Here is a 25,226-nt window from a genome sequence, read left to right on the forward strand (position 1 = left end):
AAAAAATCAATATGCCAGGCTGTACCAATAATAGGACGGATAATCAAAATGAACAAAAATTGTAGCCCAGGCCATGAAACTAACTTGTTGGGCAAGTTGAAACTAACTTGTTGAAACTAACTTGTTGGGCAAGTAACTTGTTGGGTAAGCATGTAAACCAGAACATTAGGACATTAGTCAAACAAAAGTACACTATCACAACTTGGTCATAACACAATGTTTGTACCACTGGACTTCACACTGGTTTCCTGAAAACTGACCATGCTGGCACAACAGCATATGAAACAAATAGTTACAACAACACAGAAAGCTTACTGTTGCACTATCCACATTAACGGGCATTAAATAAAAAATGTGGGTACTAGGAAATAAATACTATAAACCAGAACATTAGGACATCAGTCAAACAAAAGTATGCTATCACAACCTGGTCATAATACAATGTTTGTGCTACTGGATTCACATTGCAGCTGGTTGACCGAAAATTGTGCCACTCCGGGACAACAGCATGATTATGAAACAAATACTTACTACAACACAGAAGGCTTACTGTTGCACTGTCCACACTGATATGCCATAATTTAAAAACATAACTGGTGGGTATTAAATACAATACACTTAACATCTGGGTACTAGGAAAAAATCACTAAAATCACAACATGTAAACTGACCTTGGAAATTAACACCCTTGATGCCACTACAGTCTTCACTGGATATTTGTTTGGTCCCATCGGAACACTATGCCTGATACATCTGAGTAGACTGGCCCGGAAATTCACACCCTTCATGTCACTAGTAAGCTTATACACTGATAATCGATAACTACAAAAGAAAGCACAATTGCAATAATACAAATCCTCTGTACGTCAACTGACCTAAAATTCATGACACTTGATACCGAGACCTGTAAAAGAATAAGCAGGCACTGAAGTTAACCTTAATTAAACAAACATGCAACCAACCTGGAATATCGGTCGCAACACCAAAGACACCTGTTTCAATATCTGACGAAACAATCCACCAGGCACTGAATTGAAAAGAGAATGTAAAAAATCAATATGTCAGGCTGTACCAATAATAGAATGGATAATCAAAATGAACAAAAAATTATATCCCAGGTTAAGTAAATAACATAACTGTTGGGTAAGCATGTAAACCAGAACATTAGGACATTTGTCAAACAAAAGTACACTATCACAACCTGGTCACTGATAATTGAGAACTACAAAAAGAACGATTGCAATAATACAATTCCTCTGCACGTCAACTGACCTGAAATTCATGACACTTGTATCTTTGTTCCTGCATGGTCTCAACTTACGCACCATGATCACATCCAACTGCTAGTGGATAAACCGGTATGACCAGATGGCCTGCAACAACCAACACGCGGGTGTTAAATACAATACACCAGTATTGAAAAATAGCATTATTCCACACTGATATAGTAATAGATTATAGGATGTTGTGGAACTTGCCTAAATGTGTAAACTTGAACATGAGGACAACTGTATAATCTGGACACTTGGAATTGTCCAATACCGGCTAACAAAAAGTTGGTACTAATGACATTCACTTCAACATTTGTGACCGGATTTGCGAAAAGGGATCTTCCACACACATCCAATTTATCAACTTTGACAATCCATAACTTTAGATTGGAAAAGGCTAATGGCTTGACACTTGGTCAGCAGTGAGTACCAACAGAGCTGAATGGATGGAGAACATTTCAGGTTTATATGTTACTTGAACACTGAGTTATGGTCTTTCAAGTTCATAGAATTGGATGTGTGTGGAAGACCCCTTTTCGCAAATCCGGTCACATTTTATCCCAGCTGGGTGAATCTCCTGTAACTGAGTAAAAAGGTGTTTATTTTCCACCTCTAATGACATTCACTTCAACATTTTATTGCAGCTGAGTGAATCTCCTGTAACTGAGTAAAAGGTGTTTATTTTCCACCTCTAATGTCATTCACTTCAACATTTTATCCCAACTGGGCGAATCTCTTGTAACTGAGTAAAAAGGTGTTTATTTTCCACTTCTAATGACATTCACTTCAACATTTTATCCCAGCTGGGTGAATCTCTTGTAACTGAGTAAAAAGGTGTTTATTATCCACCTGCAACTAAAGTTCTACATTTCTGTGGTTGAGTGTATATAAACTGATCTGGAAAATTAGTATGCCATAGGGGTATGAAAATGGTTCCTTTCCTTCTGTTGTGACATTACTTACAACGGACTGGTAAATAATCATCAATGTCCCCGTGGACCCCAACACTGAATGAGTACATCAATAACTTCACAAGTTGGAATGAATTTCCTTTCAACATCTGGTGTAATGAATTTCCTTTCAACATCTGGTGGACAGGTCCAAAAACCCTATCGCACAAGCACAGTGAATCAGTGTGTGGCGATGTGACTTTACGCAAACTTCACTCCTCGTTTCGTTAGCCTTCAAGACTGCCATATATCATCGAGTACCTCAGTATTCTAGACTCTTACTTCTTCAAACATTGCTCAAGCGGTGTAGTTTCTCACGAGGCGGGACGAGTTTCTCATTAAAGTACACCTCACCATCGAGTTTTTTCTTAAACATTCAATTTAAAACCACGTATCTCGTGTGTCTGCTTAAGGTGATTAGGGACTTTCCACGAGATTTCCCCTACGTAGTTCACATAAAAGTTATTATTATTATTTATTACAGGTAATTTGTAAGGCTAAACAGCCTGTTGCATCTGATCACCAGGTAAAAAAGTACAATCAGACTAATTTCATACACATATACATAGTGTTAGATGAATACTGGTCAATCAATTTCTTAAAATCATCAACTGATGCTGCACATACTACTTTTTGGGGTACGTTATAGTTGTCAATCTGGATTCTGGTGGTATGCATGTGTACTTTAATATCAGGGCTGGGAGAAGTGCCCAGGCAGCCCAGGCAAGAGCCTGACCAATATTTTACTGTAACAGTAAGTTATCCATGAAAAGTTACCAAGTTATTTTGATAGCTTTGCCTGACCAATAATTTGATGCTTCCTCCAGCCCTGAATATAGTATAAACTATCAAGAATTGTTTGTGCACTGCTAAACTATAAGTTATTTTTGTGTGATAAGCATGCTTGAGGAAGGGTCTAGGGGACGAGATTGATGTTTTGACAACAGTTGATGGCCAGGCAAAGAACTGCAAGAAGAACTACTGTGATGGTAGGGAAAAATGCCACCCTTATAGCTCTGCCTAGGGGCATTAACTAGCATTTTCTACAGCTACTGTATTATGCAGCTGATAGTCCGGGCCACCAGAATAAAGGTGACAGTGGTAGCTAATAAGACTCAATCCTATTATTCTGCTAAACAGGCAAAGGTGTCTGTGGTCTTGCTCCCTCAGGAAAGTATAAATACTACTACTTTTTAGTTTTAACTGCTTCATCAGGTATAAAAATTTGCTTCATTTCAGTCAAAAGGTGATGATCGAGGCTCTGGTCTTATGCACTAGCTGGTTGTATCTATACTGCACCATGACATCCTTGAGGGGTTAGTACTGGCATTGCATATCCATATCTATTCCATCTCCCTTAGTCTTGATGATTGATCATGAGACCTCTATTCCTTTCTCTGCAGCTCTATTCCATCTCCCTTAGTCTTGATGATTGATCATGAGACCTCTATTCCTTTCTGAAGTTGTGATCATAGTATTAAAAAATGATTATAAAACACTGTATGATAATAACAATTAAGAGTCCATATTGTACTCTTATTAAGGACTCTTGATAATAGTGACAATATTATGTATTTATAGCTGTGTATATAGCAACTGTGAACTAATTAGGCACTTGCAAGTTTACTTTTGAGCATAAGGTCTCTGAAGCATTTAGATATGAGATACAGTAATTATCACATGCAGTAAAGATAGATTTACTCTAATAGAACAGTCATACTACACTGTAAACTCATACTTCTGAATTTACGGTGTTATGAAACTTCATTAGTATGTGTGGCTTTTATAACACTGTCAGACAAGATGACAGGTGCATCTTTGACTCTCCAAGATAATATTCTGCATTGCTCATTTTTAAATATCATCTAAAATTTATCTTTTCACCAATTTGTAGAGCCTATCACTGACAAAAATAAGTGATATCCACCCCAAAAACACCTTCGCTGTAAAAAAAGGCGCGTCCAAGAAACTACAAATACCTGGAATTAACCCAATGTAAAAAAAAACACAGCTCAGCTGAAGAGAAAAATAACTGGTAACTTAAAGAGCTGATATCTGGAGTGGCCAAGAATACAACTAACTACAAATACTAAAGTTTTAAACTTTTAATCCATACAAGAACACCTTGGCTGTAAAGCAGGTGCTTATCAAGACACACGGTAGTGTGTCATGCGGCCCAAGAAGCCGGCGCGCAATACCCATGAGTATATTGACAGGAAGAACAAAAACGCAATTTTCGCACCTCCATAGCACTGTTCTGCCTTGATGAAACAAGACGATTTTTGCTGTGGACACGCCCTCCAACTTCAGTACTCCACATTCCAAATGTGAGCGAAATCGCTTCAAGCATTCAAGAGATATGCGACTTCAAAAATTGGCTTAGTTTCTTCTTCTTATTTTTCTTCCTATTGTCGCACACTTACAAAAACTGCTATAAAACGCGAACGCCATATCCGATTGCCTTGAAATTTGGCACACAGAAGGGGGGTGCAAAGGCGCATCTCGGCATCAACTTTGGCTGGAATACAATAAACAGGCAAAGAGTTATGAGCAATTATTCACGACAAATAACACCAATATGTTGTCACACCTACAGGGTAAACCGCGTATGGTAAAAAGCTGAAAATCGGTGGGTGAATAGGTTAACTATTGAACCTCAAACCTTTTGTGGTTTGAAAGAAATCGAGCTAAAAACCAGGAAGATACAACGAACAAACCAACAGTGTGTAACAATTACGCAATCGAGATTAGCTAATAAAAAAACTACTGCTTGCCACGCCTACCAGATAAATCGCTTGAGGTAATGCTTTGAAAATCGCTGTATAGATGGAGTAATCATCTTAGAAAGGCTCTTCAATGGTGTAGAAGAATCACACATAAAACCACATTTATAACACGAAATCCAACTTGGTGTAGCAAGTGCGAGATCGAGATACTCTAATAGAGCAATCATCCTAATAGAGCAGTCACCCTGAAGAGAATTCAAGAGATCAGCTAGAAACAAGTAACCTGTATAGAGATCAGCTACAAACAAGTCACCCTGTAGAGAGATCAGCTAGAAGAAGTTACCATGTAGAGAGTTCAGCTACAAAGAAACCATTCTGTAAAGAGCTCAGCTGCAAACAAATCACCTGTACAGAATTCAGCTACAAACAAATCACCCTGTAGAAAGATCAGCTAGAAGAAGTTACCTTGTAGAGAGTTCAGTTGCAAAGAAACCACCATGTAGAGAATTCCGCTACAAACTAGTGACCCTGTAGAGACATCATCTAGAAGAAGTTACTTTGTAGAGAGTTCAGTTGCAAACAAATCACCTATACAGAATTCAGCTACAAAAAAATCACCCTGTAGAGAGATCAGCTAAAAGAAGTTATCTTGTAGATAGTTCAGCTACAAACAAATCACCCTGTAGAGAGATCAACTAGAAGATGTTACCTTGTAGGTAGTTCAGCTGCAAACAAATCACCCTGTAGAAAGATCAGCTACAAGAAGTCACCTTGTAGAGAATTCAGCTACAAACAAACCACCATGTAGAGAGTTCAGCTAGAAGAAGTCACCTTGTAGAGAGTTCAGCTACAAAGAAACCATTCTGTAAAGAGCTCAGCTGCAAACAAATCACCTATATACAGAATTCAGCTACCAACAAATAACCCTGTAGAGAGATCAGCTAGAAGAAGTTACCTTGTAGAGAGTTCAGTTACAAAGAAACCACCGTGTAGAGAATTCAGCTACAAACAAATCACCCTGTAGAGAGATCAGCTAGAAGAAATTACTTTGTAGAGAGCTCAGCTACAAAGAAACCACCATGTAGAGAGTTCAGCTGCAAAGAAATCACCCTGTAGAAAATTCAGCCACAAGCAAATTGCCCTGTAGAAAGATCAGTTAGAAGAAGTTACCTCGTAGAGTGTTCAGCTACAAAGAAACTATTCTGTAAAGAGTTCAGCTGCAAACAAATCACCTGTACGGAATTTAGCTACAAACAAATCACCCTGTAGAGAGATCAGCTAGAAGAAGTTATCTTGTAGATAGTTCAGCTACAAACAAATCACCCTGTAGAAAGATCAGCTAGAAGATGTTACCTTGTAGATAGTTCAGCTACAAACAAATCACCCTGTAGAAAGATCAGCTAGAAGAAGTCACCTTGTAGAGAGTTCAGCTACAAACAAACCACCATGTAGAGAGTTCAGCTACAAGAAGTTACCTTGTAGAGAGTTCAGCTACAAAGAAACCATTCTGTAAAGAGCTCAGCTGCAAACAAACCACCTGTACAGAATTCAGCTACAAACAAATCACCCTGTAGAGAGATCAGCTAGAAGAAGTTACCTTGTAGATAGTTCAGCTACAAACAATTCACCCTGTAGAGAGAGCAGCTAGAAGAAGTCACCTTGTAGATTGTTCAGTTACAAAGAAACCACCATGGAGAGTTCTGTGATAAATATATGTATTACATATATAATTTGTACATTTACTGATAAAATCAGAAATATCTAAAGTACATCTGCTTCATCTTTTCTTCTTCCTGTAGCAAAGAAAAAAATATAGGTTAAAAAAGTCCCAAAGCCGGCCATAGGCCGGCTTTGGGGTATGCAAATACAAAAAGAAGTGAAATCTAATCCAAAACAGCCAAGCTGTAAAAAAAGTGTGCGGCCCTCAAAAAGGCTATGGTGAAAAAAGATGTGAAATCAATTGGCACCAAAATTCACCTGAATTGTCGTTATTAAATTTTTTACCATTAACCTACCATCACAGCCATATCTTGGCCGCCACCTTGGATTTCACTTTTTTTTTCATCATAGCCTTTTTGAGGGCCGCACACTTTTTTTACAGCTTGGCTGTTTTGGATTAGATACAATCATACATGAAAATAAAACTAACTGGCAACTGAAACAGCTGATATCTGAAGCGGCCATGAATGTATGTTCATATACAACTAATTCAAAATTATAACATTGAACCTTTATCATTCAGCTGTGTTCTAAATTCACTCTTGCTGCATCCTGAAGTAATTTCTTTTAATTCTATAATTGGCTGGTAATTTGGCCGCCTTTTTTAATAGTCAGTATATAGAACAAAAAAGGCGGCCAAATTACCAGCCAATTATAGAATTAAAAGAAATTACTTAAGGATGCAGCAAGAGTGAATTTAGAACACAGCTGAATGATAAAGGTTCAATGTTATAATTTTGAATTAGTTGTATATGAACATACATTCTTGGCTGCTTCAGATATCAGCTGTTTCAGTTGCCAGTTAGTTTTACTTTCATGTATAATTGTATAAGCACCTGCTTTACAGCCAAGGTGTTCTTGTATGGATTAAAAGTTTAAAACTTTAGTATTTGTAGTTAGTTGTATTCTTGGCCGCTCCAGATATCAGCTGTTTAAGTTACCAGTTATTTTTCTCTTCAGCTGAGCTGTTTGTTTTTTTTTACATTGGGTTAATTCCAGGTATTTGTAGTTTCTTGGACGCACCTTTTTTTATGGCAAAGGTGTTTTTGGGGTGGTCAGTAGATTCAAAATTATCACCACTTTTTGTAAGATAAAGAGGTAACTCTTGTTTGAGGCCAGATATTTTTCTTTCAGGAATGGAAACACTGTAAGTGCATTATCGATCATTGCCAGAGTGGGCTTCAACATATGAACCATTTTAGGGGTAAATAATCTTGCAGCATTGAAAGCAATCAGAGGAACTTTTAAGCTTGATGATAATTGTCGTCTGTAATCAAGACTCACGATAGTAAGTCGCGCGGCCAAGGAAAGTAGGACACGCAACTACCATGAGTTATTTACGTGAAAGACTAACTCTAATAGAACGCACACCTAAAACCTACCTTTAAAACTATTCTTTTGTAAAAAAAACTCACGATACAACAAAACCTTTGGTATATTTTTATATAAGCATTTTACTAAGTAAGTAATCCCTGTTATATTTTAGTAACACCGCATGAAATTTTGCTGAGAACGTCGTATTCTCATTCTTCTCCTTCTCCTCCTTTGTATACTCGTTAGCATGAGCTACCCATTTTTTTTACTCTTATATCTTACACTGTGATAGTTCCACAGCCTTGGATTGCTATCACAAGTTCTTTGGCTAGTTAAGTTTCTTCAGTACATATCTTGGAACTCCACCTCTCTTGCGAGAGTCACCATAAGCAATTTTCTCAAAGTTTGTTTCATTCACTCTTACGCTTCATGGGACAACCTTTGATTTGTAATTAAACATATGGAGTAGTTTCACTTGATTATGACCTGCCATTTTTCTGGGAAGTGGTGAGTTAATTTCCATAAGTGTGCTCATAGGATAATAACGTCGCCTAAGCTAATTGCTGATTTATTTTGCGGTCTTTTAGAACCCTATCTTAATTTAAGACACCTCTAACTACAGTAGCATTTATTTACAGTTGGTAAGCTCAGTGGAAATTTGGCCATAAGCGTCAATGCTAGGAAAACATGATCAGTGTAGTGAACTCAATGAACTTGCTATCGTACGTGCTATTCTTGTAAGTGTTTGTTATTCAGTTGTTATTTAATAATGAGTCTGAAGTAGCTAACGCAGCCCATGATACAGGTTTGGTTGTGCATTTCAAGGGACAATCCAGTATAATAAGAAGTTTGGGGCACATTCTCACCACCGGGAAATTGCCTTTATTCAATCTGTTAACTGATGGTATTAATGATGCCTAGAAGCCATACCCTGCAGCACTGACAAGCTACCTACTTGTACCAAACTGCATTCTTTGGTTTTGCAACTTCATGTCCCAAGCTATGATGTAATACACACAATAACTGTTGAAGCTGTTGTGATATCCAAAGGTGGCTTGTATGAAACTATATAGCTATTTGCTTTATGCATTAATTTTTTTGTCTTGCTCGGTGATAAAAATGTGTGATATCCTAAAACAAAAACAGCCTTAGGGCTGTAAAAAAGGGCGCTGCCAAGCAAAGTAGGATCAATCAAACAAGCTTATTCAACATGACTGGTAAGAACAAGGACTGATATCAAGTTGCGGCCAAGTAGATTGGATCAATCTGTTAAACAACTGGTAAGGACAAGGACTGATATCAAGTTGCAGCCAAATGAATGCAGTATTACCCATTCTCTTTGTATCTAGCTATAGCTATATAATAAAACTAGAGCAAATACACATGCGACTGTTATTAAATTGTCATTTGGCTGCTTTTTTAAAATTCACTTGGCCGCAACTTGATATCAGTCCTTGTTCTTACCAGTTGTATGACAGATTAATCATGGTAATATTCCAATCTACTTGGCCGCAACTTGATATCAGTCCTTGTTCTTATCAGTCATGTTGAATAAGCTTGTTTGATTGATTCTACTTTGCTTGGCAGCACCCTTTTTTACAGCCCCAAGGCTGTTTTTGTTTTAGGTAGCTATGAGCAGGCTGAACACATGTTTTAGTATATATGATTGAGTAACTTTTGCTTAACAGTTTGTGAGCCATGAGACAAGAGTTTGGCAACTGCTTCAATGTTTGGTGCATAAGCTAGTTCAACGCTATGTGACACACACTCCACAGGCTCATAACATTCAATGGCTAATGGTCCATCACCTTCAAGTTGATACATTGCCTTAACAAATGGTTCACCATAATCTACAGTTGCTGCCAATTCAATTTGTAGGTTAGCTTTCTTTGAGGAATCAGAGAAAAATGACAGAAGCTTTGTTCTAGTGGTAGGAGATATATCACTGTTACTTGTAAGAAATTCCTCAAGGTCACCAAATTGTACCATTAACTGCTTGTATACTTCCCATCTGCTCCACCACCGAGTGGGACTGTAACTTGGCATTGACAAAGACATATGATCCTTCCAAAGCATATGGACTTTAGGACTATGGGCAAATAAACTCACCAACAGAACTTCGAATTCACTAAGAGTTGGCATATGAAAATGTTCATCTACCAGATCAAGTGTATGAGAGAAACATCTAATATCAAATAATTTGGATAGATTATTTTAACTATCTTCATAGCAGCATCACTGACTGACACACGGTCATGCATAGCTGCTACAAGGTGAGATGGATCAATGGAATTTTCAGTGGCTAGAATATGTATTAGCTCTCTAGCTCCTTTCATATTTTTTGCAAGTATTTGTAACTTAACTAGACGTTGTTCCAAAGTCCATTCATCACTGACAAATCTCACTACCACTGCTATAGCCTCTCCTAGACGTATAATAACATCAAATGTAACAGATACGTATTTATCTGTCAGTTCACTTTTGATTGTTGCTCTCTCTTGTGAGGATAAAGAGAATATGATCAGACATAAAACGTCTGTCAGATAGACTAAAAGCACTTTCTTCCAAAAGGTTTCAAAATTTGTCTAGCTTATTTAGTGGCACAGCTGCACAAAGTAATGTTCTTACTACTTTAACACGGTATGCCTGATGCTCTAAGGGAAGTGTTTTACCTTGAGTATGTTGCGACTCATTGTATCTCAGTAACGCTTGCATTATTCATTCTCTTCTCCTTTTGCTGTAGCCTGGCTTTTCCATCTTTGTGTTTTGTTGACTGAATATGGTTTATTATCCTGCTTTTCTTTATATTTAACTGTTCTCTGCATGCTTCACAAAACAATTTCCCATTTGAGACTGTGAAGTGCTCACCAGAATTCTGCTTCACATGCTGGTCTGGTTTTACGTTGACAGCTGCCTTAGAAGTTCTTCCAGCAGAAGAATGTTTACCTTTACTTTAGGTGGGGGATTTACTGCTAGTTTTCTTTTCCTAGTTAAATCTGATAGTCTGGGTGCTTTCAGAATGCTCAACAGTGATACAGCTGAGGTTGAGGAGTGAATCATTGTTATTAACCTCATTGCAGTCCTGGTCAGACGCTACTACTTCACAATCCTGGTCTTCACTAACATTATAGTCATCATCACTTCCATTACTTAATTCCTATTCAGGCGTATCAGATAATATAACATTCAATGCTGCTACTGAGCTAGACTGGCACTTCGCCATACCTCATGTTACCTGGCATGTGGCTGCAGGTGTAACTTGATCCCACAACGAATAGCTTTCACACTATCATTGAAGCTTCTCACGTTCAAACTGGTAATGTTATTAGTTAGGGCTTACAAGACCATCCCATTCAGTAGATTTGGCTTCTTTACAATTGGACAGATGTTGTTATAAGCCAGAAGGGGTAGAGTTTTTGCCATCAACCTTAGCAAAACAGTCTTCTCAGGAAAAATTCCTTAGTTGGAATTCTTTTTTCCGTCCTTCCCGTATAATGCTAATTTGTGCCAAGTGGGGACACTCCGGCAATGTGAATCTGCCACAGTTGATTTAAGACCTAAGGATACTATGAAGCTATTTGTGGCCATTGTGAGACCACTTAAGCCGGTTGCTTCTTGTACTATTGCCCACTGGCTAACGAAAACCCTTAAGCTAGCCAGTATTGATGTATCTACTTTTTCAGTACATTTAGTCAGGGGAGCAGCAACATCTGCAGCTGCTAGATCGAGTGTTACTATGAATGACATCATGCAGGCTGCAGACTGGAGTTTAGAGTTAGTGTTTAGAAATTTTTACTACTGATTGGCTCATGATATTAGTATCATATTACCTTTGGTAGAGCAGTACTATCTTCATCTTCATCTCCGGGTGATAAGTGAACAATCATTATTTCTGGTATTATTAATTTTTATTGTGCTATGAGCTCAACTTCCCCAGTGTTAAGCTACAAACAACACCATTGATACGTGAGACTGAGCCTTGGTAAATATAAGTTCCAAATGGCTCAGATCACAAAGTGATTGCATGCTATTTGGGATTATATGAAGAAGGCGAAGTTAAGCATATCAATAGTCCCCCACCCTAACCCATACCAAATGGGTTCGCTAATTTAAAGGTCAAAGTGGTAAAGTGTGGTGGGTATTTATAAGAGGTCTTTAATGTGCATGTGCTGCAGACATGTGGCATGTATGTCCATGTACAAGCAACTACTAAAAGCTGGTAAAAGTAGGAAACTAGGTCAAGCACCATTGATATACTCAACTTCACCTTCTTCATATAATCCCAAATAGCATGCAGTCACTTTGTGCTGATCTGAGACATTTGTACCATGCATCTATGGCTTTGTATACCTTGGCCCTCTGTACTTTCAACATTGCAAGCTAATAACCAAGATGGACACCTCCCTTGATCAGCTACTTGCCTGTCTATGCAGATTCAAAGTTTCCCTAGTATTGTGTACTTTTAAATTATAGCTTCTTTAATACATTTTTATTTATTTATTTGTCAGGTTCTTTAAGCATAATATGATGGATAATTGGCACAGTATCTAATATGATATAGTATGAATCAAGTCTATATTGTACCAAGTTTGGTGCTTTTATCAAAAGTGAATGATTTGTTTTGCTTAGCTGCTCTACTATAATCCATTCAGTTCCCAATTTTTGTTTATACTTATTTTGTAACAATTCATCATTAGTGAACTTCTATAATGCCTCTTCAAAAGAAGATGCTTGATGTATTAGTCTTGAGTCAGTTATGCTTTGAAGATAGTGCTATTATGCTTTTGAGCAATTTTTAAAAACCAAGCTTAATATGATCAAAAAAATTGATGTCAAAAAAATCAAGATTATGTTTGAGAGTTGACTGTTTTATTAGAATGTACATATCAGTGATAATCAGCAATATTATGAAAATGCAAGAAGAAAATGCATTGTTTGTTTATTAGTTGTTTTAATTGTGCATTTTAATTAACATCATGAAAATCATTGTGCTGGAATTAGGGGTGGGCAATATACCGATTTTTAGTTGTTGTGCAATATTTTTTTAAAACCGAATCACTAAACATTTAACATTTAGTAATACTACATACCGACATACCAAGAATACCAGGAGAATACTGGAAATTATCGGTTTTCAAATTATTTAAACAGTATTATAGCAGAACTTGTTAGCAAAGAGCGTAGCATGGGACTACTAGAAAGGTACTGTACTAATGGGAGATCAGTCAAATATGAGAGTGCTATTTGTTACCTCTGTCTAAAAGGTTGTTGGCTCTGTCTAAAAAGTTTGTTGGCTCTGTCAAAAAGTTTGTTGGCTAACACCTCCAATTTGTTTTCCCACTTGAAGAGTAAGCACTGCATAGTCTACAATGAGGCTGTTGATGCAATGGAATTTTAAACATATTTAGTGGGTATTTAGTAACACCGCAATATAACTATAATTAAAATACCTTGGTATGATATTGATCAACACCACCCACCCCTAGCTTGCATAATGCTTGATGTTTTTGCAGGCCTATTATACTCATAATTACGTCAGCATACTTGGCACAAGCCTATAGCTACAAATTGTATGGTAAAACATGTGCTCCATTCCAATAACTAGTAAGCAAAGTGATTATTTATTATGAACAATTCCCGCTACAGATTGTATATTCTAATGTGTTAGATTACACATGAAGCTAATGCACCACTTGCAAATCAAAGTCTATGATACATGTATACCTTGGTCCAAAACACCAACTAAACCTAACTGTAAAAAATCAAGTTTGTTAAAGTTTACCATTATTGTCTAAAGGCATCAGTAAGTTAGTCAATCGTTTAAAAGCTTTCCTTAAATTTAAAAACAATGTAGAAAGTGGGTTGCTTTAAAGGCATATTTTTTCACCTATAATAGTTGTCATGATGCATGCATGAGGCTGGTTTTTGCAGTATGATGATAATTTTGGTGGAAAGTAAACTGTACTGTACTGAGTTTTAATCTCAAATCTCCCTGCCACACACATATACACTTGTAGCGTTGTAGGTACCTAGTGAGATAGTAATCAAATATATAAACATAATTTCTATAAACATGTATGTGGAATAAGTTGTCATATTATATGTATATAAAATGCACTAGGTATGACGTGATGCTGTCTTGCTGGAAGTTTACTGCTGAAGATAGGCCAAATTTCTGTACACTTTCAGAAGATATCAGTCAACAGATGCAGTAACAAAATATTGTTCTATAGTAGATATGCATACACTTTGTTTTTCTTCCCAAGTTAACCACACTGTAGATTTTAGTTGTTGTCAATTACAACAGAATAGTTCATGCCACAATTTTATAATGGCTATAGTTTTGTAGATCCTAGTTTTATAGTGTTAATGGTTTGATTATATTTAAGTGTAAGATTTGTAAAGAAATGTTTGGTTCACCTGTATATAATATATTGACAGTCTGGCCGGACTATATTATGTCTAGCATAAATGGTCCACCTGGATCAGTTGTGATGACCCTACCCAAATATAAATGGTTTGGGTCAAAATTTAAACAGGTATAGCTATTATATGTAAAGCTAAAAAGTCGTCCATTGGTCTGTCTGTTGTGCTGATTACTTGCCAGTTCCAGAACATATTGACACATTTCATGCTTAAACAAAGCACTGATATCATCCAGCTACTTTAAGATTATTACTGTGAGCTCATACATGCTTCTGTTCATCCTTTGTAGCACATAGAAGGCCATAGTGTAGAGAAAATCGAGTTACATTCCTTTGAAAACCACAGCACAAACTTTTCAAGTGGTAGAATGCTTGACTGGTTGTAAGATGCCGTGGTTTTGAATCCACATGTTGGCAGGTTTTTTTTTCTAAACAGTACTTTTTTGCATACACCTTTTAAAAGCTTAGATAATTTTTAGTTTATAGTATCTTGGCATGCAAAGCACGTATAGACACAGATTTAAACACCCATCGTCTGGCAACTCAAATATTGTGGTAGCAATCAATAATATGTGTTTTTGTTTGTACTTTATAAAGTGATGAAGGCACTGGTATAGAGAAGGATTACTGAAAAGTGGAGTTACATTTCTGTCAAAACCACAGACAAAACAACTGTTGTGATTTGAGCGCCTCCCTTAATCCCAAGTGATTAAACCAATCCGGCTTCAATCCTCACCTAGGTCATAACATTTTTTTACTACTGGAAACTTTTTGATGTACCTTTTGTTTTCTATGCATCTAGGTGTACCATTTGCTCTGTGCAGACAATGTTATTATAAGGCATACACCACAATCTCTGCATCACACAGTCAAACATGTGCATCCTGTGGTGCTAATCCTGAGAGTGGTACAAATTTTTGTCGGCACAATCCAGATGTTATGAAAGTGTCTGAACACTTGTCAAACACCACTGGTCAAAATGTTGAAATTAAACCAAGCAACTACATATGTTTTACCTGCTACAGGACTCATTGTTCCATCATAGAATCTTTAACAACCCCACATGGCAGCAACGCAGCACTACAGCAGTCTATTGAAGAATGGGTTAGTAAGTACAATGATAATACCACTGACCAACTAACCAAAGCTATCCTTGAAGTTGTCATATATGTAGCACACAAATTACTAATGGAAAAGGCTGTTTTGCTACCATGGGCCTGTTGGGTATTTTTGCAAGCATATGATACAGAGTTCAGTGGTAGAATTAAGTCTGCACAGGTAACTGTAGACACTGGGGACAGCTGTTTGCTGTTTTCTAGTAAATGGTTATTAAATCAGCTGATCACTCATCTAAATACCTACATGTTGTACAAGTGTGTACATATGAAATTCGGCACAATTCTTTACCGTAGGGGCGTTGATCTATTAGTAAGTCTTTCATGGGCTTTAAGTGCCAATAGTTCCACTGAAGACATCACAGTTAAACCTACTACTGGCAAGCAGTCAGATAAATTTTCAGTATTACATACAGCAGCTTACATTGTAAAGGATTAGAGATTGATAGACAATCCGCTACAAGGAGAAATGATCCAATATCATTTGTTATTGATGGTAAACTTGAAAACATCAATCCATTAAATCAGCTATAGATAATTACTTTTATGACTATAGATTTATGTTAATGTAATAATTATATTCATAGTTAGTTTTTGTTCATTGCATCTAATTTATGTATGTATATGTATGTAATTGAATGGGTGTACAGGCTTCTAAGCCTCAACCCAAATCACATCATAATCATCATAATCATAATCATAATCATTACTCCTTGAATTTATCACTTCCATCACTGCAATTGTACGTGAGAGAAAACATCCTACATTGGGAAGAGATAATGACATGAGTAAACACCTTTAAAAAGTGAGAACATTCAACCTGTTGAATACATTACAGTATAGTGCAAATCCTACACAACCGTTATTGATACATGATTTGGTAGCAGATGCTGTTGAAATTTGTGGAGGCTCTCAACAATTGCTACGAATTCTCAACCAACTAGGATGCACAAGTTCCCCTGACACACATGATAGGTTTGTTACACAGTAGGCTGATATCCAAAGAAGCGATTGTCTATGGGATGAATTAATTCCAGCAGTGTTTACAGTAGCATCTGTTGACAATTTTGATATGCTACAAAGCCACGCGACTGTTTATTGTGGGAATCAACAGTGTAGCTACCATGGTACTACAGTGCAAATAGTACAGCCTAGTTCTATGTTAGAAGTTTACCACAATGACCAAATGTCTACAACTACCACCATCCTTCCACCAAGTACATTAGTGAACCAGACCAGCATGTTGCACTGCAAACTACAGTACAGATCCAGCAGGGACTTCCAACACAGTCTCTGAACATACTTTTGAACAATCACCAGGGAATTCACTTCACAAGGTTGGCAAGATAGGGCCAAAAAGACCATGTACAGTTAGCAGTAAGACAGTTAACATCATCACTTGTTAAGGACACCAACAGTAGCATCTCACAGCAGCAACATAACCAGTCACTAGGATTTTGAGGAGGGTAAAGAAGGTGATGAACAGGTGCTAATTAGCCATAAGCTTTTTTCTTACATTGCATTGAAGTATGTGACTCAACGCTGTCAGGATTTTGATTACACCCTCAGTGATTTAAGATGCTTTTTAGGAAACAATGATAGCATGAAGATACAACCATCTCAGATTTATTACATGGAACTAGTGAATGAGAATCCAGATAGTGATGAGACAATGTGCATAGTTGCTGAAGACCTATCTAGAGAAGTTTAACATCAAGGAGCAGGATGGCTGGTTGGCGGTGGGAAAACATACCAACATCTGATGAATATTAAACGGCAGTACAGATTAGCATTTCAGAAATTAATTGTTTTCCCAGGAGATTGGCATACATTGAAGAATTATCAGCTGTACTAATGAAGGTTTACTATCATGCAGGCTTGAAAGAATTAGCAGTGAGCTGTGGCTTTCGAAGTTCAACACTGAAATCCCTGGAGCCCTGCAGTAATTTTAAAAGAACACACTGTATTCTACTACAAGTGTGGGAAACACTCTATAGGGAAATGCTACATACATACATCGCTAATTCAGACCCATCTTACCTCATTGATAATGTGAAGTGTGTTTTAGCTACAGCACTTGAAGAGTCTCGCTCACCACAACAGTTGATGGCACGCACTGAAGCACTACTACAGGAAACCTCTGTTTCAAGGATTATGTATATCAAATGGTGGAGAAAGACAAGGTTTGGCGTCTGTGGGCTGAATTTGTGTTTGTTAACTGTCACTGCTACATCACATTGTATTTAGCAATTTGTAGCAGCAATTGGAATTTATGTTTGGCTAGTCTTAAGAGAATGGCTCCATTATTTGCTGCCTTTGACCGTGACACATATGAATGGATCATCCCCAGCAGACATAAAGCTTTTCCAAATCATATGCTACAATGTTTGAAAGAAGGTGGGTTTACTGTGAACATCACAGGAAGACAGTTTCATGCAGTGGCTTCGATGAAGCACATGAGATGTGTATAAATAAGGAGATGAAGAGTGCTGTAACTCGGCCAACAAACGCTTACCTGCAAAAAACATCACTGTATTTAAACTGTAGGATTAAGAACTTCCTACGTATCCTTTTTCCTGAGAGGTTCAAGGAACCAGTGGATTATTTGATGATCTGTAATGGCACATCTCACGTACAACACTGGGAAGAAAATATACAGAAAATGTGCAGTTTTGTGGAAAGCAGTGAGTTACTAAGTGTGGAGCAGAAGAACAGAGGTTTAGTTAATGTTTTTAGCGGTCAAGTAGCTACTCCTGAGCAATCCAAAGATATGATGATTTTTCGAGAAACAGGAACAGTGTCTTATAGGCAATACATTAGCACTAGACTACTAGAAGTACCCAGCAATTCAAATTCTCCCTCCGGCATCAAAAGTTGTTGACGATGTCTTCCACAAAAACTAAAAAGAAGAGAATGACATCCAAAGAACAAGCAGACAAACTCACCATCAAATGTTTGCGACATCAGTTGCAGTGGTGTTATGAAAATGGCATGGCATTTGATTCTGGTCAGGAGCAATACTGTGTGTTACCCAGGGCATTAGCGGATGAAAATGGCCATCCACACAAATCAAATAAAAGTCACTGGACAGAAAAGCTACACCAACACTACCAGTCAGCACAACCAGAGGTTATTGTTAGTCCATTACCATGGCTACCTCAAGCAGTCATTATCGATGCAATGTTCACCATTCATACTAAGCCACTCAGGAGAACAACAACTATGGCTGATTACAGCAAGTTTTTGTACAATCAACATGTTCTGGAGCACTTCAAAATGGGTAGTGTTGTTGAAGTCCACCTAGTATTTGATAACCCAACAATAAACAAATTTAATCCAAAACAGTTTGAACAGGTCAGGCGCCACACTAACACTAAAGCATCACAAAAGCAACATCAACATCACCCTTTCAACATTCATTCTCAAATTCCTCAAGGATGGCAAGAGTTCTTGGAATGTTTGACTTGTAAAAGAGCTATAGTGGAATTAATTGGAGGACTATATTTTTACAGATGGGCCGTCACTTAATACATAACCAACAACAGCTCATAATTAGTGGGTGTTTTACTGATGAATTTGCGTGGCTAATAACTTCTGGTGTGCTACCAGAGAAAGTGCCATTGTATACCACCAATGCCTTAGAAGCAGATTATAGAATTTGGCAACATGCTAGTGCAACAAGGATCCTTGTATGCTCACCAGACACAGGTGTATACAACATCGGATTAAGTGTACCTGGAAACAAAGATTATGTCATTCAGCTCAATGTCCAAAATGCAGTAGATAAGAAATATCTGATACTTAAAAACATAGAGCTAGCTTTTCAAAGAGACCCAGATTTACACAGTATACCAAGAGAGAACCTCAGTGTGATCATACAGGCACTATAATTTTATAGTAGTACTGGGTGTGATTATGTCTTTTTAAAAAGACATTTGGCAAGGCTTCAACCATCAACAATTTCATGCATCATGCCAGTCAACGTTGAAACCGGGTCACTACTGCTGACCCGGATGACCCACTGACCCGGATATATATAGCAATCCGGGTCAGACCCAGATGTGACCCGGATTGATTAAAGCCGAGACGTGTTTCGGCTAGTCTCGAGCGAGCGGACGAGTCTACATTTTCAGTGTTCGATTCGTGTTGAGTAAATATTGCAACTTCAGCCTAGCTGTAGGTTGAAGACCAAAAAAAAAAGGTCTTCACCCTACTGACAATAGCTACCCCTCACCATAGATACCCTCAATTTCGTGCTACATACTACACTTAGGCCACTTCAACTAAATCTTTTGTTTCTCGGGCGAAATTCAGCCAAATAAAAGTCGGTAGGTCGGTAAAATAAAAATAGGCTATTTTGCTAGCTGAAGAGTGATATTGCGAATCAAACGGTGGCTAAGCTACATTATGGTTGCTGTATCACTTGTGAGTAGGCAGCTATATGTTGAGATTTTACTTTTTGAGAGCTTAAAGATAAATTTGCAACTCCTTCGTGGCGTTATCACTCTTTGCAAGGTGATCACGTGATTAACATAATTATTTTATGCTGAAAAATACAGGGTCGGTCGGGCCCGAGAAACAAAAGATTTAGTTGAAGTGGCCTTACTAACAAATGAGCGTGGCTGAGCGTATGTTGGTAATGTGATAAGTGGGCGTGGCTCACGAAAGAGCTACGCGATAGCGTTTATAAGTTTCCACGTCGCCAAACGAACAATTTCGTTTCTCACGTGATCCAATCCGGGTCAGACCCGGATAAATTGTAAACCGGGTCAGACCCGGATGACCCGGAGAAAATGTGACCCGGATGACCCGGAGAAAATGTGACCCGGATGACCCGGATGACCCGACCCGGTTTCAACGCTGATGCCAGTTTTATTTCAGGTGGTAATGCTGTTGGAAGATTACATTACACCATTCCTACCAATAATGATATTGGATTTTTATCCTTTCTACGTCTTGTGGGGACCTGTTACTTTAAAAGGCACATATCTGCATTCACAGGACACAAAACGCCTATACATCTATACAACTCAGTGGATGATACCCTGCCAGTATCAGAAAGACACAAAATTTGGATCAAAAAATAAGAGAAACAGTTATATAACAATACAATTTTAAGTGAGGAAGACCATGTCCCAACCTATACATCTTTATGACGACACTGGATAAGGTCCAGTTGGGATGTGGCAAAACTCAACCTACCAAGACATTTACTCTTCTCTGCTACTGCCAGAACAGAGTGGATGGATCAAAGATGGGGACCACTATGCTATTGACTGGGAGGTAATGGAAAGGATAAAAGGAACAATATATTTTTAACTAAAGGTTGTAGTTGCAAGAAAGGATGCAGGACAAATAACTGTGGGTGCAAATAGCGGTCAGGCCATTGTGGACCAGGCTGTACATGTGTAGGATGTACAAACTTACCAGTGGCACAGCCACAGCATCAAGATGATCCTGACAGCAGCAGCAGCAGCAGCGACAATGATTTTGCTACAGACAGTGACAATAGCAGCTGTGGTGAAGATCTAGAAACAGAAGTAATAACAGATGAGTTTTTATATGATCCAACAGCTGTTTTATAGCAAAATATTAAAGTATACAACATAAGTGCTCAACTTGTTTATCTAGTGTATATTGACTTTTATGCATACGTACTGTACAACAAAGTATTTTATTACATACAGACAATGTTAGGCTAGGCTAAAGCATTATACAGGTAGTTTCATCCTTCGACACTAACTGGTAAGGCTGAATGTATATGTATGGCTGAGTATATGTGCATGTTATACACGAATAGCCATACTAAAGTAAGTACAGTAAGCACACAGACACTTTAGTGATCGTACAAAATTGTTTGGACAAGTGTATAGGTTTAATATTAACACTATAGGTAACTTACACAATAAACTATAAGAATGACAAGTAAAATTAACTGTTCCTGTTATCTTCTGTCTAAAGAAAAGGATTAATTGAGATGGTGCATTTCACAAGTTTCTTCAAATATGTTATTGCGTGACAGTTGTAATGAAATAAAAAAAACCATACGAAAGCCATACCAAAAACAAGTTAACACACAAAAGAATACATCAAGACAATGTTAAGGGAACGAACGTAAACAATTACAGTAAAAACTCACTCTGCTTTGTTGACTCGAGTTGTGCCATTTTAACATTCATGCGCCGTGGTTTGCAGTGGCGTAGCCAAACCCGGGCAAGCCAGGGCATTGCCCGGGCATCAGACTTCTTTGCCCCACCATCAGCTCCTAGAGTGATTATAAAGACGTGGGCTGGATAGCTCGAGATTTAGCTAAAGTTACTTAACTAGTCACTGCACAACTTATACAACACTCACCGTGCCATTTTCGTCGATGGTTTCCTTCTTTTTGGCTAAACAGAGATGGGGTTATCCAAGGGATTTTCCCTACGAGTAACTTGATTGTGCACAAATAGAAGAGGCAATAAATAGAAGCAAGATCACGTGATTACAAAAAACCGCGTAGCATTGTGGCAAGGAGTGACGGACAAAGAATTGGTTTCACTATGCATGGTGGGCTGGACGGTTTACATTTGGATTAAGTGATCACGGTAGCTATTGGTGTGGTCAAAACTCGGGAGGCAAAGCAGTCTAGAGATATTTGTGAAATTAGCACCCATCTATCCGTGTGGATACTGCTCAGTTCAAACGGTATGGAGTACTTGTTCAGTCAGCAATTCTTTTCTTTTTGTTTCCATTTTTCTAGGCTAACAACTGTAGTGGCAGAGCATAGTCATCACGTGATAGAGCGCCTCGTGTTTTAATTCAAGAATCTTTGTAGTCTGGTATTAAGACACATGTAGCTATAGATGTATGTAATATGTTAGAAGGCCAATAGCTAGCTAGGCGTTCGCTTCTATATTAGGTTGATATTAGTCATCTTGCATACAGTATAGTGTAGGATGATACATAAAGCATTTTAAAATGTTATATTGATGTCCATATGAAGATGGGCATGTGTACGTGTGTTGCATGGGAAATGGCTTGCCCACCCATTGCCCAGGCATGGCGAAAAGTCTGGCTACGCCACTGGTGGTTTGGAAACTAAAACCGGTGTTGATTGTTACGGTTGTGTCTCGACTACGTACGCAAACAAAAAGGAAGGGTAGTCTTGAGGTTTTGTAGAGAGAATTTGTGGGAAAAACACTATAAACAAACTATAAAACAGTTGAGAAGATACTTCTGCATGTGCGTAATAATTTGTTGAAAGCAGTTTGTTCTAGATGCGCTTCCTTAGCAATGCATAGCAACATAATTAGAGAATTACAAAATAATTCACCAATTACAAAATCCGAAATTACAATAACTGCATTATTACAAAACAGAAGCTTAGTTAAAATATATTTCCAGCTATGCAACTAGCGCCTGATTTTAGAAGCAGCACAACATCAACTTGTTTATTTTGATATATATAGGGCATCAGTGGGTAGAAATATACATCTTATATGTTCAATATCTATGTAATAGCTAAGACGAAGGTGACACTGGGTCTGTAGACACAGATGGAACATGCACTTTCCAATCCCTTCCCTACAATCTATGGTAAAAAGACATTTGAAACCCACAATTGAATTATCATAGTTCAGTTAGTCAGCACAAAGTCATGCCTAAGTCACGCACAGGAAAATGTTCTGCTGGTGAAGATTTATGGCTTTCATTGCGGTTGCAGATATACTGAGCTAACTGCAGCATGTGCCTACGAGGCACCCGTTGTTCTAACATTCAAGTCAGTAAGGCCATACCTATTTGATCTTATGTTGTGCGGGCAAAATTATTTTAAATTTGGGTAAGTAGGTCAGTTTGAAAATGAAAAAAAATTTAACAAAAGTATTGACCCTTTTCAGGTAAGCTGCTGCCATAGCAACATCCGCCATTTTGGAGTACAACCCGTTTTGAAACCCTGGTAGCATGGGGGGAAGCCTACATTTAACCAGGTCAACCTTTGCTGTGGAATGCAGAAAAAGAAGCTCTACTTCCTGGGTATTGTTTTACTCTTATAGAAAGCAACGCTACCAGGATTGCAAAATGGGTTGTACTCCAAGATGGCAGATGTTGCTATGGCAGCAGCTCACCTGAAAAGAGTCTATCAAGACTCACGGTAGTGAGTCGCGCGGCCATGTAAAGTAGAAAGCGCGCGCCGCAAATAAATAAACGCGACCACTACACGTGAGGATTTTACAGGAACGAACGTTGTCAAATTTCGGCCTGCCTGTAATCACCGGCCACTTACGCTATCCCTCTGAAACTCTAGAGTTGAACTCATCGTGTCACTAGTAACTACCACACAAGCAGTGAAGCAAATCCATGCCGATTGTTTCGTGATCGAGATTGCCGACATCAAAGGGGAAGCATATCAAGAAGTTTGCAGAAATTTGCTACGTTTTTGCTCCAGCCTCACCGATTTGTTCACTATAAAGTGGATAAACTCTATTGTACAGACACTTTATACTCACGTATCTTTTCACTCCAAATACGTATTTCAGATTCCCAAGTAGCATGAGAAAGAGCAACTCATGGTGAACAGAATGATACTAAATGAAGCTCGGTACACAAAAAACCCGCTCGTCATTTTGACAATACAGGAACACAATTGGTTTCAATACATTTCCTATGGGGCATTTTCACTATTCTTATAGATTCGATCATATCTCGTGACATGTTTGGATTTTTCAGGATTCGCTGCTAGATTCTGGTAGCCTATTCTTGAGCGTTTCTAACAAGCCATAGTGAGCACTTCCAGCGTAAAGTATATCTCGTCAAAACGATGCTAAAGTTGGAGGTAAAATATGCGGGCAATTCAGAGCAAGATTAAAGCTGTGTTTTGGCACAGAGTTCGTCGAGTTAGGTTTGACAAGCAATGCACAGCCAATCTTTAACTATAAATAACTTCCCACACTTAATCCAGTGCTTTAAAACTATTTTATTAATGAAACACTGTATGTGTGCAAAAGTTCTAGTACACCAATACATCTGTCATGAACTGGCACTATGGAAGAATAGCCAATCTTTGACGCTCAGTGTAGTAGAGATGTCCCAAAACCTACAAAATGAAAAATCAGCAACAGTAAAGCCTTTAATAAATGAAATATAGCAAGTTAAATCAATTACAGCTGCTTAATTGCTTTGATCTTGATTGGACAAATCACCTAATTAGTCATGGCAGCTGGCCTGAAAGTTCCATTTTTGAGCAAAACTTCTTCATATGTTTCATTTTTATTTATTTATTTTTTATTATTTTTTTTATCGCATGCGGTTAGACGCAACCGCAGGTGTATGCCTTGCGTTCCTTTGTGCATTCCAAACATTGATTGCCCTGATATCGTTTCAGTATTCACTCAATCGCCTCAAGATTCACATCATCGATCTCACCATACATGATTACCCTACAGTCGTAATTTCAGCACCAAACGAAGTTTCAGTCGTCCTCAGTCGACCTAGAGGCCAAATACAAAACCCAGATTGTTGTTTTCCGCAATACTCGCTTAGCATGTAGGGCAATGTGTCTTTAAACTGTTCTAAAAGTTTCGTTCAGATTGAAACATATGTTTTCGAGAATGGCTAGTTTGAAATTTGAATTTAGTCGCCCCCACGTAATTTGCTCTCTCTAAGAATTTTACTCGGAATTAAATAATTTAAAGAATAAAGAATGACGCAGAGCGAAACTGCGGTC

At 38.0% G+C, this 25,226-nt stretch overlaps 2 protein-coding genes and 1 long non-coding RNA gene across 3 annotated transcripts in view; 1 reads left to right on the forward strand and 2 right to left on the reverse strand.

Moving 5' to 3' along the window:
- The window catches only part of LOC136254264 (insulin-like growth factor 1 receptor), a 250,582-nt gene extending 236,159 nt beyond the window's left edge, over positions 1–14,423 (forward strand). Inside the window, exon 14 of the mRNA XM_066046928.1 lies at positions 14,102–14,423. Coding sequence (XP_065903000.1) covers positions 14,102–14,195 — 94 coding nt within the window. The 3' untranslated portion in view covers positions 14,196–14,423. The remainder of the gene's footprint in view (positions 1–14,101) is intronic.
- Positions 1–24,318, reverse strand: LOC136254269 (uncharacterized). Its single transcript, XR_010700407.1, has 11 exons — positions 21,660–24,318; positions 20,948–21,048; positions 15,945–16,281; positions 15,813–15,894; positions 15,548–15,763; positions 15,422–15,495; positions 1,273–1,373; positions 963–1,027; positions 876–904; positions 672–822; positions 1–593 (listed from the first exon to the last, which is right to left on the reverse strand). It is a non-coding gene; the product is annotated as an uncharacterized lncRNA (long non-coding RNA).
- The window catches only part of LOC136254268 (uncharacterized), a 60,619-nt gene that overhangs the window by 271 nt on the left and 35,122 nt on the right, over positions 1–25,226 (reverse strand). The window lies entirely within an intron of this gene.

The sequence above is a fragment of the Dysidea avara genome, chromosome 4 (assembly GCF_963678975.1).
Source record: "Dysidea avara chromosome 4, odDysAvar1.4, whole genome shotgun sequence".
NCBI lineage: Eukaryota > Metazoa > Porifera > Demospongiae > Dictyoceratida > Dysideidae > Dysidea > Dysidea avara.